General features: G+C 53.7%; 1 protein-coding gene across 1 annotated transcript in view; it reads left to right on the top strand.

Moving 5' to 3' along the window:
• Positions 1 to 16940, top strand: part of PADI2 (peptidyl arginine deiminase 2) — a 41143-nt gene extending 24203 nt beyond the window's left edge. Inside the window, exons 7-16 of the mRNA XM_032863559.1 lie at positions 2979 to 3157; positions 4892 to 4995; positions 5716 to 5827; positions 6324 to 6431; positions 9017 to 9168; positions 11028 to 11172; positions 11900 to 11993; positions 13733 to 13818; positions 15081 to 15209; positions 15840 to 16940. Of these exons, the coding sequence (XP_032719450.1) occupies positions 2979 to 3157; positions 4892 to 4995; positions 5716 to 5827; positions 6324 to 6431; positions 9017 to 9168; positions 11028 to 11172; positions 11900 to 11993; positions 13733 to 13818; positions 15081 to 15209; positions 15840 to 16073 (1343 nt within the window). The 3' untranslated portion in view covers positions 16074 to 16940. The remainder of the gene's footprint in view (positions 1 to 2978; positions 3158 to 4891; positions 4996 to 5715; positions 5828 to 6323; positions 6432 to 9016; positions 9169 to 11027; positions 11173 to 11899; positions 11994 to 13732; positions 13819 to 15080; positions 15210 to 15839) is intronic.
• The last annotated feature ends 1110 nt before the right edge of the window (positions 16941 to 18050 follow it).

The following is an 18050-nucleotide window of genomic DNA, read 5'->3' as shown; positions in this document are numbered from 1 at the left end:
CAGCTGTGATGTGACGTGGGGATGGTGGGGGGGCATGACGGTCCCTGCCGAGGTTGGGGACTAAACAAGGACCATGTGTGAGACACCCGGCACAGGAGCGGGCCCATGGAATGCCCTCTAGAGATGGCCCTTGTTGGTTTGGCTGGGATCATTCTGATGATCATGAATTAGAACCCTTGCAATAGACAGAAGTCCCCCGTGCTGTTAGGAAGACACTGATGTCTGGGTTCCAGCCTCAGATTCTGCCCCAGGATCCTGAAGTTGGGGCCTGACTTCTTCCAATAACAATACAGTGACCAGCTTGTCCCCATTTGCCCAGGACTTCCCTGGTTGTCACAGTGAAAACCCCCCTCCCTGGGAAACCCGAGTCCCAGGCAAACCAGGACAGTTGGTCGCACCATCAGGGAGTCTCCTTGGGAGCTTGGGAGGTGGAATGGCTCCAAGGTGACCAGAAGGGTTATGCCAAACCAGACCACGCGCCGGCCGGTAGGTCCAATGCCTGGGGCCAAGGAGAGGTCAGGGTGGCTGGCAGGCCCAGCCCGGGGCATGTGGGCTGCTCAGAGAAGGGCATTGTTGGTTCCTGCAGGGAGAGCTGGCCATGCTCAGGCAGCCTGCCCCAAGCTGGGGGCAGGGGAAACATGCTCCTTGGGACAGTGGCTGCATTGTTCCCACCACCGAGTCAATCCACCTGGAGGTGGCCCAAGCACCAGAAAGAGAGACGTGTGTAAATCACAGGCCACAGGAGGGAGAAAATTACCTGCAGAGGAGTGAGAATGTGTCCTTCCACCTGACCCAGCTTCCTGGCCAGACCCCTTCCCTCCCCAGGCCCAGGTGGAGTGCCCCGCCACCCGGAGTCCTGGGGAAGCTTTGGAGGTTTCTGCAAAGACAAGTCAGCTTCTGGGCCCGAGATCTCTCCCCTGAGCCGCAGCCCAGGCAGCCTGAATGCCTGGAAGAGACCTTTTTAATTACAAAGATCTTTCTGGATGTATTCAGCAGTTAGGATCTACTGAGGGCGCACCCTGTTGTTTCATCTTCTCGGTCAGCTCCTGGGCACGTCCAGGGTCTCAGCCTGTTGGCCTCATTTCTTGGGCCCAGCCAAGGGGAGGAGAGGTGAGGTATTGTTTCTTTGCCTTCTGCTCATAAGCCGTTCAACACAAAGGCCATGAGTTTTGCAGAAATGGGCGTGCCAACTTGGCTCAGGCGCTCGTCTTACTGACATCTACGGGTCCCGGCTGTGTTAATGATGGTTACCCGTGGTTAATGGGTGTCCCTAAGTTACTGATGCTGTGTCATTCTATCTTGCAATGACCTTGTGGCCTAGGTGATATTAGCCCCATTTAACAGATGGGTAAACTGAGGCTTGGGAAGTTTAAGTGAATTCCCAGAGGTTTTGCTGCTTGTAAAGCCTGAATGGTATTGGAACCCAGGTCTCTCTGACTCTGGAAGTCATAACCAGTAAGGTCACGTGCCCTCAATGAGACATATAACCAGGGTCCTCCTGAACACATTGTCCTACATGAGGAGCTATCCCAAACCCAGGCTTTGGAGTTTCCTCCATTTAATCTGCTGGTTTTCAGCATACACCCTGTTTGTACGAGGACCGACCCACGGGTGACTAGTGATTAACCATTACTGTTGTTGCTGACAGTATGTCCTAAGCTGAGCCTGATTCTGCCCTTCCAGCTCTGCGGGGCATAAAGAAACTCCTTCTGGAACTACATAGGGTTCTGCCTCCATGCCTTGGGCAATGCAAGTATCTGTTTCCTCTCCTCACTGTACCCCACCTCTGCCACCCCAAAGGGCATCTCAAAGTCTCCCTTCATCTGCTCACATGCTTCCCGTCCTGCCTCCCTTCCCCCCACTCCCCACCCCAGTAACCTGCCCAGAGCTCTCACCCATGTTACAACACTTCCCACATCAGCATTATCATCGGCCGAGCACTGCTGTTGGACAGACAGAGGTATAGAATCTTGCCCATTTCTATCCACTACCCCCCACCCCCAGAGGTTGCCCATGCTGGGAACAGAGTAGTAATGCTGCTCTGGCCTGAAAATTCTCCTATAGGGAATGGTGTGGAAGCCACGGGTTCATTTGGTAGACATTGATTAAACACGACCTGTGTGATGCTGGCACTGGGCCCAGCCAGACCTGTCTCGGCCCTCAGGTGACAGTCTCTCAGGGCCAAGAACTAAACACTGAGATCATATCCCCTCAGAAGGGCTGTGATGGGCAAGGAGGAGACGGCAGAAGCTCCACACGGACCCCGGCTTGGTGTCTGGAGGATCCGGGCGTAATTCCCAGAAGGGACCCAAATCAAGGCCTGGAAGGAAAGAACAACTCTGCCCAGCGGAGGGAACGGCACTGGAAAGAGCTGGGGGATGCCAGTGGAACAGACGCACTGGGGAAACCTGCCTTTCCGCCCAGCCACGAGCCAGTACAGCCGGACACCATGCGTGTGGCTTTACACCAATGTGACTTTCATCACACGGACAGAAATTTGGGATATAAATGAGCATCTTGGGGTTTTGCATATAAAAGGGGAGGGGAGCTTGGGGTTCAGAATTGCACAGGAATTTGAGCCCCAGCTTGGCCACTTGCTGGTTATATGACCTCAGCAACCCATTTCTCCTTTCTGAGACTCGGTTTCCTCATGTGTAAAGCAGGAACATACTGTCCTTCCTCAGCACCTCTCAGTGCTCGGTCATCACCTGCTATCAGAGCGCCTGGGCCATTCCTGAGCGCCAGCCTATCTTCTAGATGAGGAAGCTGGAAGCTAGAGAGGTGGTCCGGTTCTCACCACGGGTGAGCGCGCGGCAGTGCTGGGACGATGACCGGCGCCATGGCCCTTCCGGTGGCATTTTCTGCTTGTGCTTATCTCCCTGTGTCTAGAGGACGAGTCACTCTGCCCTCTTGTCCCCTGCCCCACTGACACACCCCTGGCGGGGGCGGGGGCCTGACATGAGCCCCTCTCCCTCCAGACCCATTTTTCGGCCAACGTTACATCCACATCCTGGGCCGGCGGAAGCTCTACCACGTGGTCAAGTACACGGGCGGCTCGGCGGAGCTGCTGTTCTTTGTGGAAGGCCTGCGCTTCCCCGACGAGGGCTTCCCGGGCCTGGTCTCCATCCACGTCAGCCTGCTGGAGTACATGGCCGAGGTGAGGGCTCCCGGGCAGCCACCATGAAGGGCCATCCCTGGGGACGAGGTGGGAGTCTTTCCAGCGTGCCACTCTCAGGGGTTCCCATGAGGCTCCAAAGCACTGGGGCGGTAGGGGGGGGTGGCCAAGCTTAGAGACCCACCCACCAACCTACGCGCACCTGCCTGCCAGGCTCCTCTGGGCTGTGCTCTAGGGGTCCTCCTGCTGCCCGTACCTGCTCCCCAGGACCCCCCCCCCGCCCCGTGGGTGAGGTTTTCCAGCGTTCCCCACAGTGGTGTGGTCTGTCCTCCTCCCTGCAGCGCTATGGGCCTAGTTCTGAGGCACAGATGCCCAGGCAGGAAGGAAACTAGGCCATACACTTGAGGTTTTCCCTCCCCAGACTGACCCTTCACCCTAACTGTGGGTTATACCAACTCTGACCACAGGCTGAACCCATCCCCCCAACCCTGCAGGCAGACTTCTCACTCGCCATTGTTCTTGGTTTGGGGAAACTGGACGAGAAGGAGAACGTCCGCCCCTCTAGAGGAGAAGCCCCCCTCACTTAGAGTGTGTCCTGCTGACAAGGCCTCTTCTCGCAAAGACCACAGCCCCAGACTCCCACCTCTCGGGCCCACCCTGCTTTGCTCAGATATAGGGAGGGATCTGGCTGCCCTCCCCGACACGGGGTCCCCTCCCCATTGTCACTTCCAGAGTACTGGGGGCAGGGCACAGCGGGCTGTGTAGAAGGAGAGGCTGAACCTAGCTTACACTTAAGAGAACGGGCTCTGGAGTCAGACTGCCCAGTTCCAAGCCCTGGGAGACACTGGGCAGGTGAATTTGCTCCCTGTGCCTTAGTTTCCCCATCCGTAAGACAAACGGCAGAAGTTTCTGCTTCCTGGGGTGGTTGTGAGCACCCATACTGGTAAGAACTCCTTCACAAAGCATCCTCAAGTCCCTCAGAAGAATAAAGGCAGGAAGGGCAGCACTAACAGGATGGGACAGAGAAGGGCTTCTGCTCCCATCTGTGCCTGGAGTAGCCTGGCCATCGGGGCCTCAGACTGGCCCCTCCAGCAGGCACCAGCGGAGACTCACAAGGCAGACCCAGGCAGGAAAGGACAGCTAGGGCCCTAGTCCCACCTGCTCCCACGGTCTCTGCCAAGGGCAGGTGCCCATTTCCTGTAGCTGTTCAAAGCCAACTACACAAAACCTCAGAATCGACTCATTTTCCCTCAGGTTCCAAGCAAGCTTCCTGAACCTTTACTTAAAGAACCATCTGGACATAGCAAAATTCCCCCGAGAAACATTAAAACACTCACCTGTAGAAAAGAGCAAGGTCCCAAAGCAGAGACAGAAGAAGGCGTGGCTGGCCCAGCCATCCTGTGGGCTGGTTTCAGGACAGGGACTTTGATGGGGCAAGACCCAATCGTGGTTGAGAGTATGAAGGCAGCAGCCTGACCATGTGGGTTTAAATCCAGGCTCCGCCCCCCCCCCCCACTAACCACGTGAAACAGGTCTGTGACTAGAAGCCTGTGACTCAGTTTCCCTACCTGTAAGACACGGGTTATAATAGTTATCTTCCCCCTGCAGTTGCTGTGAGGCAGAAATGAAATGGCATGTGTGGCGCTAGCCCAGGGCCTGGTATACTACAAGTGCTCAATAAATGTAGTTTTGTCATCAGATTCACCCACTTTAGGAAGCAGGCATGAAAGCTACCCTGACCAGACTTTCTGGTCCCCTCCCCTCTCCCACATCCAGAAGATTCCCCTGACGCCCATCTTCACGGACACCGTGATATTCCGGATTGCTCCGTGGATCATGACCCCCAACATCTTGCCTCCCGTGTCGGTGTTCGTGTGCTGGTAAGCGATGGCCAGGGCACAGGGAGGTGGCACGGCCGAGTCACTAAAGCTGGGGCTCTGAGTTCAGAGCCTGGCTCTGTCCCTTACCCACTGTGTGACCTTGAGCAACTCCCTTGACCTCTCTGTGCCTCTGTTTCTCTGAAATGCTGACATCACAGCATCACTGTGGGCACTAAATGAAGCAGGTCAAGTATTAATCCAAGGTCCTGGCTCTTGCGTATGCTATAAAAATAAGGTCTGTCACCCCTTCTCTCATTCTTTGCTTGCGTCGTCTGCTTGGGAAGCTCCTGTGTGGTGGATATTCAGCTCATCTTATGCAGCTTTTTTTTTTTTGAGCAGCTATCATGTGCTAGACATCTGCAGCAAGATGAGAAGCAAGACAAAGTGCCCTGCAGGTGGCTGCTGGCCATGATGAGAGGGCCCTGAGGCCCTGGGCCCATCCCCCTGCCTCTGGGCTAGACAGAACTCTCCAGAAAGCTGGGCGGGTTGGGGGGGAAGAGTGCCCCTTCTCGTTCGTGACCTTGGCAAATACCATGGGTGGAGGAATTTGTCTGGCCTTGGCTCAAGCAGCCTTTGCAAAGGTGACTAGGAACCCATTTGTGGCCTCATCTTCCCAGCACAACCCAGAGGTGAAAGCTGCTTGTTGACACCTCAGTTGGACTGGCCCTTGACCCTCCTCACCCTTCCTCCTGGCCTCCCTCTCTTCCCCGAACTTCTCAGCATGAAGGACAATTATTTGTTCCTGAAAGAGGTGAAGAACCTGGTTGAGAAAACCAACTGCGAACTGAAGGTCTGCTTCCAGTATATCAACCGAGGGGACCGCTGGATCCAGGTGAGGCCCTGCAGGCTGGGAGGGATGTGGTCCAAGGCTCAGGCAAGAAGAGTTGGCTTAACATCAGCTCCGTGGCACCCAGCAGCTCCGTGGATGGGAATTCTGCTATTGGCTCCTACGTGCCCATGTGCACAGAGACAAATGTAGAAGGCAATTCTCTGCAGCATTGCTTCTTGAAGTAGCAAAAGACTGTCCCCCAAGAGAGACTGGGTCACCATATGAGCAGATAGCCTTACCATGGAGTACTATACAACAGTGAAAAAGAAGCCAACCTAGAAATACAGAATGCACTTCAAATGGAGATGTTACTTGCAGGAAATGTAAATAGGATGTTATTGATTATGTTTTAAGAAATGGGGTTGATAGGAGTCAAACATGCTTGGAGCAGGCAGAGACTATTTGGAGAAGGATATATAAGGAACCCCTGCCATCGCTTGCCAGGATGGAGAACTAGGGAGGCTGGCTCATCTGATGGCTCTCCTTGGTGTCCCCACAGGATGAAGTTGAGTTTGGCTACATAGAGGCCCCCCACAAAGGCTTCCCCGTGGTATTGGACTCCCCCCGAGATGGAAACCTGAAGGACTTCCCAGTGAAGCAGCTTCTGGTGAGATGCTGAGGGCCACCTCAGGGTAGGGAGTTGGGGAAATGATCCTGGGGACTCTTACAGGGCAGAGTGGGCAGGAGACCTGGAGGCACCCTTGACAAGTTAGTCTGTTGCCCAACACCTCCATCTTCTCATCTGCAGAATGGGTCAGTTGGGATAGTGACCTCCACGGTCCTTTCCTTGGAGAGTTTTCTCAGAGGAGAGCATGACACTACCCCACGGCCTGGCACACCACAGGTGCTCAATAAATGTACCATTGTTATCAGTTTCACCCACTTTGGAAGGCAGGAATGATAAGCACCCTGACAAGACTTCTCAATCCCCTGGGTAAAAAATTTACTCATAGGGGAGTTTTCTCATAGGAAATGGGAACTTATGGGAAAGGGGCAGCTCCTGCCCTTGCCCCTGCCCCACCCCCACCTTGCAGAAAAATCAGTTTCAAAGAGGAAAGTTAGAGTTAAGCCATTGTCAAAAATTATGGTTCCAACTTCAAAGCTCCCTGAAGCTGCAGGGCTTTGAAGTTGGAACCATAATCAGTCTGTGGGTTTGTTTTTTTTTTTAAGCAATCCAACCCCCTGATTCTAGAAGCCATTACCACTCCCACTGATGCCCTTAGCCACTGATGGAGTGAGGGCAGAACTAAAACCTCCTTCTTTTGTCCTCACCTTCACCTTGAACAGGCAGGGGAGGCGAGGACAGAGCACGGAGTAAAGACTGGGATAGATCAGGGGCTCTTCCCAAGGTCGCACGCACATGGGACAGCTTCCGCTAGAGTCAGAAACATTCACAGGCTCCCCTCTACTTCTTGAGAACTTAACCTAGGGCCCTCACCACAGGGAGATGGTGCTAGAGCCTGGCCTGGCATCTTGTCCCACTCCTTGACCTGAGGCAAGCAGCTGGACCTCGTCAAGCCTCAGTTTGCTCATCTGTAAATGGGGCTAGAAATGGCATTCCTCTCACAGAATCATTGTGAAGATTGAAGGCACCTAGAAGGCGTCCTCCTACTCCTAATAGAATGCTCATTATTAGCTGCCCTTACGGTTGTCATCCCACAGCCCTGGACATTGTCCTTGGTGAGGACTGTCTGCTTCTTCCCACACTGGAGGGGTAGAGTCAAGCTGGTCTTCAGCAGCAGTGGCCACAAGCCTGAGAACCACGGCCTCCCAGCTCCTGCTCTCACGGTCTGCCCAGGGTTGTCACCTGCCTTCAATGTTCCAGGCTGGCTTGGTGCCAAGGTCCACGGCTGCATTGTTCCTGGGGACCTGGGCCAAGCCCGGCTTTGTGCTCCATGCCTGCCTGCCTACGTGTGCCCCAAAGCCCAGCTGCCCCAGCTTCCGGCAACACACACTTTACCATCTGGGGCTCCTGCGTGAGAAAGCGCTAAGCTGTAGCCATCCACGCCACTGGGCATGGCTGTCCCTTGAGCCTCTCAGCTGGGCGAGGATAAGGCACATCTTCCCACCCCAGGGGATTTTTTTTACCAAGAAGTTTTGTCAGGCAAGCTTCGTTCCAGCCCCAGTACAAGTTCCCAAGCAAGGGCTCTACTGTTTCATCAAAAAGTCCTGAAAGGAACCTTAAAATTCAAGGGTCCCTGGGGTTATATTATGCACCAGCTCTCATTTCTTGGAGCTCTGTTTGAAAAAGGATTCTGAGGCTGTCTCTGGGCTCAGGGGAGAGGAATGGGTTGGGACGGTCTATATGTTACATATCTGCCATACCTGCGTGAATCAGTCAGATGTTCCTAGGTAAGGCTGCGAGGACAAACAACCCCCAAACTGTAGGGGCTGACAACAGCAGAGGTCCATTTCTTGCCTGCATCTTGCACTGATGTCTGGTTGGTCTTCTGCAGCCCGGCTTCCGAGTGCCTTCCCCATTCCAGAGCCCAGGCTGCAAGTGCAGTGCTAGCCTGGGAAACACTGTTCTCCTAGCACAAGGAGCAGAGAATGATTTGGTCTTATGGCTTCTGCTCTGAACGGGCATGCGTCACTTTGGCTCACATTTCACTGGCCAAAGCCAGTCACGTGACTGAGTCCAACACTGGGTGCGGAATTCTGTTCCTTCCGCCAGGAGATACCGCCATGCATACCAGCTATGGCTCAGGATGCAAAAATCCTCTTCCCGGGGAGAAGGCAGCAAGTCTCTGGGAACAACAATAGAACCTACAGGTCTCCCTCTTTTACAGATGGGGAATCTGGCTCCTTGTACGGATGGGGAAACTGAGGGTCAGATAAATAAAGAGATAAACAGGGATGTCAAGGGCACAAAATGAGAACCAGCCCTGAAGTCACCAGTGTGTCTCTGTGTCCAGAAACAGAGGTGCATGATGAGACCCAGTGCACACACGCACTGATACATACTTATATACTATCGGGCAGGCCCACCCTCACGCCAGCCTGCCCACAAACTCAGCCTCCCTGTGTCTTACCCCCTGCTCTTCAGTGGGACTGAGAAGACCCCTAGAAACCAAGTGCCCAAATAGTGCCAGCCCAAAGATAGTGAAACAGTAGTCATCAGTGGCTAGCTGAGCTGGGGTTAAGGACCTCTCGCTACAGGAGACTAATGATGGGTGTGTGCTCCCTGCCCAGGGCCCAGATTTCGGCTACGTGACCCGGGAGCCCCTCTTCGAGCCTGTCACCAGCCTTGATTCCTTTGGGAACCTGGAGGTCAGTCCACCAGTGACTGTGAACGGCAAGGCCTACCCCCTGGGCCGGATTCTCATCGGGAGCAGCTTTCCTCTGTAAGAGAGATGAGGGTGGGGCTCAGGGGGTTGGGGGAGTGGGGAGATGTTACTCTTTCTTCTCTTTAGGAGTAGCCTGGGCTGTTCACACGTGGAGAGATTATCTGGGAGAATGAACCCCTTCCACGACTCTTAGAAATAAAACCAAGTTAGCCTTTATATCTTAGTATGACTTAGGATCTAATATAAAGCTAAATAGCTCTTCCCAAAATGGGAGGTTGTATAATGAGATTATAAACCAGGAAAGGAAGGGATGAAGAAGTCCATAAAAGGTAACTGAATGAGGCTGAGTGGGAAGGTAGCAACAAGTCCTTGGGGTTGCCAATACACCAAAGAGGGATGAGAAGACATGGCCCTGCCCCAAAGTATGAGTACTTGGCTCTTGGGCCTGTCCACAACACTGTCACTCCCTCCCCAGGTGACCCACTTCCCAATAAAAAGGCAGATTCTTCTTTGGTCAGGACAGTCACTACGAAGACTGAATACTGTGGGTCCTCATTTCACAAAAGGGCTGCCAGCAACCTGCATACATGGGATCAGCCAGGATTTGGGCACCTGTGAGCTACAACGGGGGATGCTCTACCTTCTGGGAGGAGGCCAGTGCCCGTTTGCCCACCTCCTCTCCTCCCTCCACTCAATAGTCAATCATCCATTCCTCAGGTATTTTCCATGCCCTAGCCAAGTGCCAAGTGCAAGCCATGGCATTCTAAACCTGAAGTCCAGCCCCCACCTTCAAGGAAATAGTGGAGATCACAGACATGAAACAGTCGGGGGCAGAGGGATGACCATATACAGTAATAGAAAGAATGATAGGGAGCTGGGGAACCCAAAGAGGGGTCCCTAACCCCTTTAGGGAGTCCAGAGAGGGCTCCTTAGAGACAAATATTTATTGAGGGCCTTCTCTGTCAGGCACTGCTCTGGGCTCTAGGGATACATCAGTGACCCAGGCAGGCAAAGCCCCAGATCTTGGGAAATTTTCAATCACGGTGGGAGGAGTACAAAAAAATCAACACAGAAGCCAGCAAATGAGACGCTTCTAGATGCTAATAAGTTGCAATGAAGAAGGTAAAATAGGGTTCCATGGCAAAGAGTGATGGGGCAGGTGCACTTTAGCTTTTGTGGTTTTAAGGAAATGACTTGGGAATCGAGGCTTGAATGAGAAGGGAGCAGCCATGGGAAGATCAGAGGGAAAGGCATTTCATATAGACGGAACAGCGAGGGCAAAGACTTTGAAGGGCTAGCTAACACGTAGGAAGTAGAACAAGGGGGAAGGCAGGGAGAGGAAGTAGCAGGTCCAGGCAGGGACCAAATCAGAGAGGAATTTCTTGGCCACTGGGAGGGCCTTGAGTAATAGTCTAAGGGCACTAGGGAGATCGAAGACCTCAGAGAGTCCAAAAGTCAGGAAGGGCTTCCTGGAGGAGGTGTCACTTGAACTGATTAAAGATGGAAGTTAAGTAGAAGTTAATGTAACAAAGAGGCACACGGGCTCGGGCAGATTTTGGAACCATACCTGTGCCCTAGCCCCCTCCAGCAGTCCAGGCAGGGCCACTGAGCACAGAAGATGGTCTCTTTATGTCAACTGACACCCTCAGTATCTGAAAAAGCTGAAGGCTGGGCTCCATACCATTCATGCAGACCATGGCTCCAGCTAATGCCTCCTTCTTTCCCCTTGAGCTCAAATGCCTTCTTGCCTGCACCAGGGTCTCTCAGCCCTGTGGTTCAGGCTCCTTCCCCTGACTTTTGCTGATGCCACCTAGGATACAGGCTGGGCTGCGGAGGCTGAACTTCTGCAGGCCCTCTGGTGAGGCAGGCGCAGGGGGAGATCTGAAGAGCGGCCCCCTCCCCACCCCTACCCCCAGGTCCGGCGGTCGGAGGATGACCAAGGTGGTGCGGGACTTCCTGCAGGCCCAGCAGGTGCAGGCGCCCGTGGAACTCTACTCGGACTGGCTGACCGTGGGCCACGTGGACGAGTTCATGACCTTCGTCCCCATCCCGGGCAAAAAGGTGAGCTAGTCCCTGAGTCTAGAGTGAATAGGATGATGGCGAACCCATGTACTACCAGCTCTTGTCATCAGGGGCCAGGATCTACAGGTAGTGGACCACATGCATAAAGGAAGAAGGAAGTAGGCTCAAGTTGGTTTACCCGTTGTCGCTGTGGCGGGTAAATGTTTAATCCAATATACCAAAATACTAGCATTGCAGCAAGTCATCAATGTACAAATATAAATGAGAGATTTTACGTTCTTTGATCCATACCAAGTCTTCAAAATCTGGTGCGTATTTTACTCTTAACCACACATCTCAATTCAGATTAGCCACAATTCCGGAGTCCAATAATCACGGGGCTCATGGCTACTGTATTTGCTGTGATGCCCTAGAGAGCTCTGGGGTATGGGCTTGGGGCTTTTTCATTTTCTGACGTGAAAGAAATGGCTGCAACTTCATACCCTGGAAATGTCGTGTAAATGGCCTGTCCTCTTAGCCCCTTGGAGACGCAGTTCCGCCCTGTCCGAAGACATTCTGGACTCTGAGCTTTGACACGATGTCATTGCTGAGGTGGAGGAATTTCTACAGCAGGAAGGGAGAAAAGTACTCCCCCAAAAGAGAGAAAACCCAGCCAGGCCTCCTTGCCCCGCAACACAGGGAGGCCTGAGACAACAGGCAGACAGGGCTCCGAGTCCCTGGTCCCTTCCCTGCTGCTGACACGGTCCCTCTGGACATCCTCTCGCAGGAATTCCGAATGCTAATGGCCAGTACCGCAGCCTGCTACAAGCTCTTTCGAGAGAAGCAGAAGGAGGGCCATGGGGAGGCCATCATGTTCAAAGGTGAGTGCCCGTGGGACCTTGGCAGGGGGTGGATAGCTGAGCCCCCAGAGGGATGCTCGGGAGGATGGGGCTCTGGAGGATGCTTTGCCCCTAAGCATCCAGCTCCCCTTCCCTGGGTTCCTGGCCCACTCCGGCCTGTGAGCTCACCGTGGTGGGAAGCAGCAGTGGCCTCTAGTGACCCTCGCCATGGTCAGCCGGGTTATCGAGCCACCTACCACTCCTCATTATCAGCAGCAGTGCCAAATGCTTCTCCAGGACCCAATGGCACCAGACACAAGAGAGTTAATTGACATGTGATCTGTATTCAAGGAGCTTGAAAAGGAGATAGAGAAAAACAGACACAACGCAGTTTAGGTACAGGAAGAAAAGTGAGCGGACATAGACATGATCTAGAAGCAGACATCACCACCGTCAGTCCCAGAGTGAGAAATTACCTGCTTTGTGCAGACATTCCCTTCACTGGGCCAGATGTAGACGGGGATTAGGTGAGCTCTTAAATGAATCACGGAAAGAGGGGAAGCTGATCAGACGCAGACGGTGAGCCAGGTTAGAGAGGCCGTGACAATTTCTTCCTTACATGTTTTTCTTAAATTACTTCATGTCACTTTTCAGGTTGGTATCTCCAACCTGCCTACTCCCAAAAGTCCCATTACTAAGGCTGGCTGATACTTAATACAACCCTGCCTGCTGGATCCGAAGGTAGTGTTCCTGATAGTTACTGGTGTCTAGAGCAGATGAGGTCAGTTTAAGCCCTCTGTCCTTTTTTGATTCCCCACCGATGGGAAGTCTTCTCTTTGGATTAGCAGGCATGCGTCTGGATTTTCTGGAGGCTCCTTTATATATTAAACATACTCTAAAGCTACGCATAGGATATAGAAACCATTCTCTTTGTAGAGATAGGTCCAAGTGGGGTGTGGAGACGGTGCAGGAACAGCAGGGGCGTGACAGCCCCAATCTCTTTGCCACTGACACCCTGCAGGACTGGGAAGGGCAATGGGCCAGCAAACTCTTTCCAGATCAGGCAAAATGGAAAAAAAGAAGGAGGAGGTAGAAGAGGAGGAAGGGGAGAAGGAGAAGAATTATGATTAATGGCTTAGGCTCTGAAATCCGACTGTCTGGTCTGCACGTGGGCTCTGCTACTAGCTGTAAGACCTTGGACAAGTCACTGAACTTCTCTGTGCCTCCGTTTACCCCTCTTTAATGCTAGCAGCTACCTCATAGAAATGTAGGGATGATTCCTGAGTTAATCCCTGTAAAATATCTAGAAGAGTGCCTGTCACACAGTAGGGGCTGGATGAGGGTTAGGAATTGCTAATCAGACCAAAAGCCAGGTGTGGACCAGGAGGCAGGTGCAGCAGCGACCAGGGCAGGGGCTGAGCATGAGGCAGTTCTGGAAAACAGGAAGGGTGACCTCAGGGTACCTGCTCTGCCTCCCTCCCCCTGGTCAGCTGCTTGTCCTTCGAAGCAGGCTCCTGGTGAGAGGCCCAGGTATTTGTGCTACGCCACCCTCTGGCCAGAAAGAGAGCAAGACGCCACCACCTGGTCTCTGGCCCAAGCAACATAGCCGCCCTGGCAGAGGGGCCTGGGTTCCCGGGGCCGGCCCTCCTGAGTCTCAGCCTGTCCTAGCTCCATCTCCCTCCTCCCCGCAGTTAGCCCAAAACCTGGGGGCTTGATAGAGGGGAGAATGCAGGCTGGGTACCTGAGGCTAGACTGTCCCCTGTGACCTCTGACTTCCACAGGCCTGGGCGGCATGAGCAGCAAGCGAATCACCATCAACAAGATTCTATCCAATGAGAGCCTCGTGCAAGAAAACCTGTACTTCCAGGTAAGAGCAGAACAGGGGGCCCTGGGAGGGATGGGGTTGTGCCCGGTGACACCGCTCACATCCTCATGGCTTCTAGAGGGAATGACCAAGGGGTCAGGGCACATGACAGAGGGAAGGGCCTCCATGAGCATTCGATCCAGCCTCCCTCCACCACCCCCGTGTAAAGCCGGGAGCTAAACGGAGGGGCAAAGGCAGGGTGTGCAGTTCAACAGAGGTCAGAAGCAGCCAGGAGACCAGGGAAGGAGAGCATAGCAGGCTGTGCCAAAGAGCCAAGGGCTCTGTAAGGCTAGAGCCCGAGACATCTGGGGGAGACACAGCCCTTTAAACTATGATGTGACTCAGCCAGTGAAGCATCCGACTCTTGATTTCAGCTCGGGTCTTGATCTCAGGGTCATGAGTTCAAGCCCCACATGGGGCTCCATGCCCAGCATGGAGTCTACTTAAAAAATAAATTAATTAGGGGCACCTGGGTGGTTCAGTCGTTAAGAGTCTGCCTTCAGGGGCGCCTGGGTGGCTCAGTGGGTTAAGCCTCTGCCTTCAGCCCAGGTCATGATCCCAGGGTCCTGGGATTGAGCCCCACTTCCGGCTCTCTGATCAGCGGGGAGCCTGCTTCTACCCCCCCTTCTCTCTGCCTGCCTCTCTGCCTACTTGTGATCTCTGTCTGTCAAATAAATAACTAAAATCTTAAAAAAAAAAAAAAAAAAAGAGTCTGCCTTCGGCTCAGGTCATGATCCCAGTGTTCTGGGGTTGAGCCCTGCATCAGGCTCCTTGCTCAGCGGGGAGTCTGCTTCTCCTTCTCCCTCTGCCTACTTATGCTCGATCTCTCTCTCACTCTCTCTCTCTGTCAAGTAAATAAATTTTTAAAAATTAATTAAAATAAAATAAAATAATAAAATATGACGCAAGCTACAGACCTGCCCTCTAGAAAAATTAGGTGTCGGTATATGCCCTGGATTTTTATTTATTTTAGGGGATCAGAGTCTCCAGGAGTTTGCCATGAACAGATCCCACCTTCTGAGTCCCTGTCCCATTTCTCTCTAACAGCATGATTTCTGTGATCTTCTGTCCTGCTCTCTCTGTTACCCCTGTCACCGGACCCTGATGGGAGGGGCACTGGAGAGGTGGCGGGGGGCGAGGTGAGCACTGGAAACCTCTCTGGCGTGCTGGGGCCCAGGGTCTGCTGCTGCGGGAGACAGGAGCAGGGTGGACAAAGCGACAGGAGTGTCGTCTCACTCGCCCGCTCTCCCTCCTCTCTCCCCCAGCGTTGCCTGGACTGGAACCGTGACATCCTCAAGAAGGAGCTGGGGCTGACGGAGCAGGACATCATCGATCTGCCCGCCCTGTTCAAGATGGACGAAGGCCACCAGGCCAGAGCTTTCTTCCCAAACATGGTGAGGCACTCGGGACCCCAGACTTCATCCAGGCCGGTGAGGGGCAGCCCGATCAGAGGGACCCACCAGCTGAGGTTGTTCCCTCAGAGGCCCAGGTGCCCGTCCCGGCTGAACTTCTGTGCGTCCTCGCCCACCCACCCCAGGCCCCTCGTCCTCTCTGGGCTGCATTCCCCCCTAGGAGTGAGACGCTCATCCTAGCTGCCTCCCTGGGGCCCTGGGAAATCCTTTCCCTTAGCATATATCAAAGTGCTTTCTAAGTTAAAAAGGCCTTCACAGAGAGGAAGGATGCTTTTCATCCTAGGGGAGAGTCTTCTGTGAGACGGGGGCGGTTAGAACACACGCGCGGGTACACACTTGCACGCACGCACACACCGATACGGACACGTATAACCACGTGCAGGTACCGGGACTCAGCACACATGCAGAGGTAGGTCGCCTGGTTTTCCGCTTCAGCTCTACCATGTAGCAGCCGCTTGGCCCCCTCTGTGCCTCGGTTTTCTCACTGTAAAATGGGGATGATCGCAACATCTACGTCACAGGAGAGTTAGGAGTGCCCAAGAGCTTGGAACAGGACCCCCGAGAGTAGTCGGTGCTCATTAAACGGGAGCTGTTGCCCACGCCCCATCACAGGTGAACATGATTGTGCTGGACAAGGACCTGGGCATCCCTAAGCCGTTCGGGCCCCAGGTGGAGGAGGTATGCTGCCTGGAGACGCACGTGCGCTCCCTGCTGGAGCCCCTGGGCCTCTGCTGCACCTTCGTGGACGACATCTCGGCCTACCACAAGTTTCTGGGGGAGGTGCACTGTGGCACCAACGTCCGCAGGAAGCCCTTCTCCTTCAAGTGGTGGCACATGGTGCCCTGAGCGGCCGGGGCGGGGGCTGTGCTGTGCGGGTCTCAGCCCGTCAGTAACCAAGATTGTGGTGGGACCAGCCCTCGTGGTTCTTATGATTGCAAGATGTTCTTCAGCAATAACGATCAGGAAACTTTGAGGGGGGCGGGGGTGGAGAAAAGGATGATTATTTCCAGGACCTGGAAATTGCATGGCACAACTGGGGCCACACAGCCAAGTCGCAGGGAGAGAGAGACAGCCCAAGCCTGGGGTTCTGCTTTTTGGGCAGTGGAGGGTCGGGGCCGGGGGTTTTGCAGCATCGGCAGGGAGTGGGGGATGAGGAAAATCGAGGGGCTCAAATGGTCAGCTTTAGAAACCAGCCAAGATTTCTAAAACGAAGGAGCCTGGGGCAAGAGGAAGCCTGGTGTTTTATCTAGTCCTGTGGCTGGCAACAAACATGCTTATTGGAGATGGCTTTCTTTGAAGCGGTTACCTCCCAATCAAAGCCCAAGTCAGGCACTTGCATTACCAAAAAGAGAAAACACACACAGCCGGGGCCTTGGCACCTCCCTCCTTCCTTCTCTAGACCCCTGGAACCGCCCCCCAAAGCTTCCCCCTGCCTGCCGAGGACTTGACAAGGACCGGACTGTCCCCACCAGGCCTCCAGGAAAGGGGAAGGGACCTGGGACATCTGTGCCTTGCCATCTCTCAGAAGGGCCCCAGCGTCCACCAAAGTCACCCCCGATGAACCTCAACTTGATACTTCCTGAAAAGAGCTGTGCCTTTGGCCAGCCTCTGTATAGCCCTGACACGAAAAACCAAGAAACAAAAACTCTGTACCCAAACCATTCCCCAAAGAGTGCTTAGTCTCTTGTCCAAAATTGAAGGAGGGGAGAAGGGAAGAGGGTTCTGGAAGCTCTGGGATCACCAGCTCTGGCAGCCATGCTCTGAAGGTCAAGGTCGATCCCATGGAAAGGGACCCTGGGACCCCCAGATGTACTTTGAACTGCCGTCATCATTTCAAGTTTCCCACTCCCTTGGAGTGTGCAGAGGGCTGCCTTCAATTATTCATTCCTTCCCGGCCTCTCTCAGACCCCCTTGGCTTCCTCTCTGCAGGGTAGAACATCCCTGACTAGCTTCCCCATTCCCTGAGGGTCCAATAATTTAGCTTAGAACCTTCCCCAGAAGTGGATTTTCTCAGACCTCTCCATTTCCAAGATGCTCCTTATACCTCATCTTTCTGATGGACACTGGCTCTCCCAAACGCTTGTGAGGCTCCCCCCAGACCAGCATCCTTGAACCTGAGAGTGCCGTGGGTATAGATGCCTGGGCTCAGCCTTATCCTTCTCCTGCCTGGTTCTCCATTCCCTGGGCAATCCCTGGCCTCCCTCCTCCCATGCCTCCACTTCCTATTCCCAATCCTATCCCTCCAAGCAGCTAGATGGGGACTGGTTCGCCACCAGCCAGGCTCAGACCTGCCCCAGGTTATAATTAAAGACCCGCCAGTTCTCCCCAGACCTGAGACCCGACATCTAAGGACCTGGGCTGGCCCCCAGCCCAACGGCCATTTCTGGACCAGCAGGTGGCCTTAGACACAGACTGTCTATGCCATGGAAGTTCACCAGCACATTTGCTGAATATCCTCTCATCTGCACATAACCAGATTAATTCCCTGGCTCCAACCCAGAAGACTCAGTTTCCAATAAAAAAAAAAAAGTTCCTTGAGGGCCAGCTGATGTCGGGAGAATAAGTGAATTATAATCCCACTTTGTAAAGAACCAATTTATAGCCAATTAGACTGTTATAAATTTGTATTCTTGCGAGAACAGGATTTTCTTCTTGGGTTATTTCATTCATGCATTCAGCAGATGTTTCTTGTATGTCTACTAAGGGCCAGGCACAGTGCTGGGCTCTGAGGATGTGGTGGTCCCTAGGAGGCTGGACCTGGTCCCTGCCTCCTGGAGCCAGTCAGTTCTCAACATGCCGTGTCCAAATCTAAATGGCCAACAT

Source organism: Lontra canadensis, unplaced genomic scaffold (assembly GCF_010015895.1).
Source record: "Lontra canadensis isolate GAN:19392208 unplaced genomic scaffold, GSC_riverotter_1.0 scaffold25, whole genome shotgun sequence".
Taxonomy (NCBI): domain Eukaryota; kingdom Metazoa; phylum Chordata; class Mammalia; order Carnivora; family Mustelidae; genus Lontra; species Lontra canadensis.
Note: the sequence above shows the minus strand (reverse complement) of the source record. Positions and strands in the feature narration are given on the sequence as shown.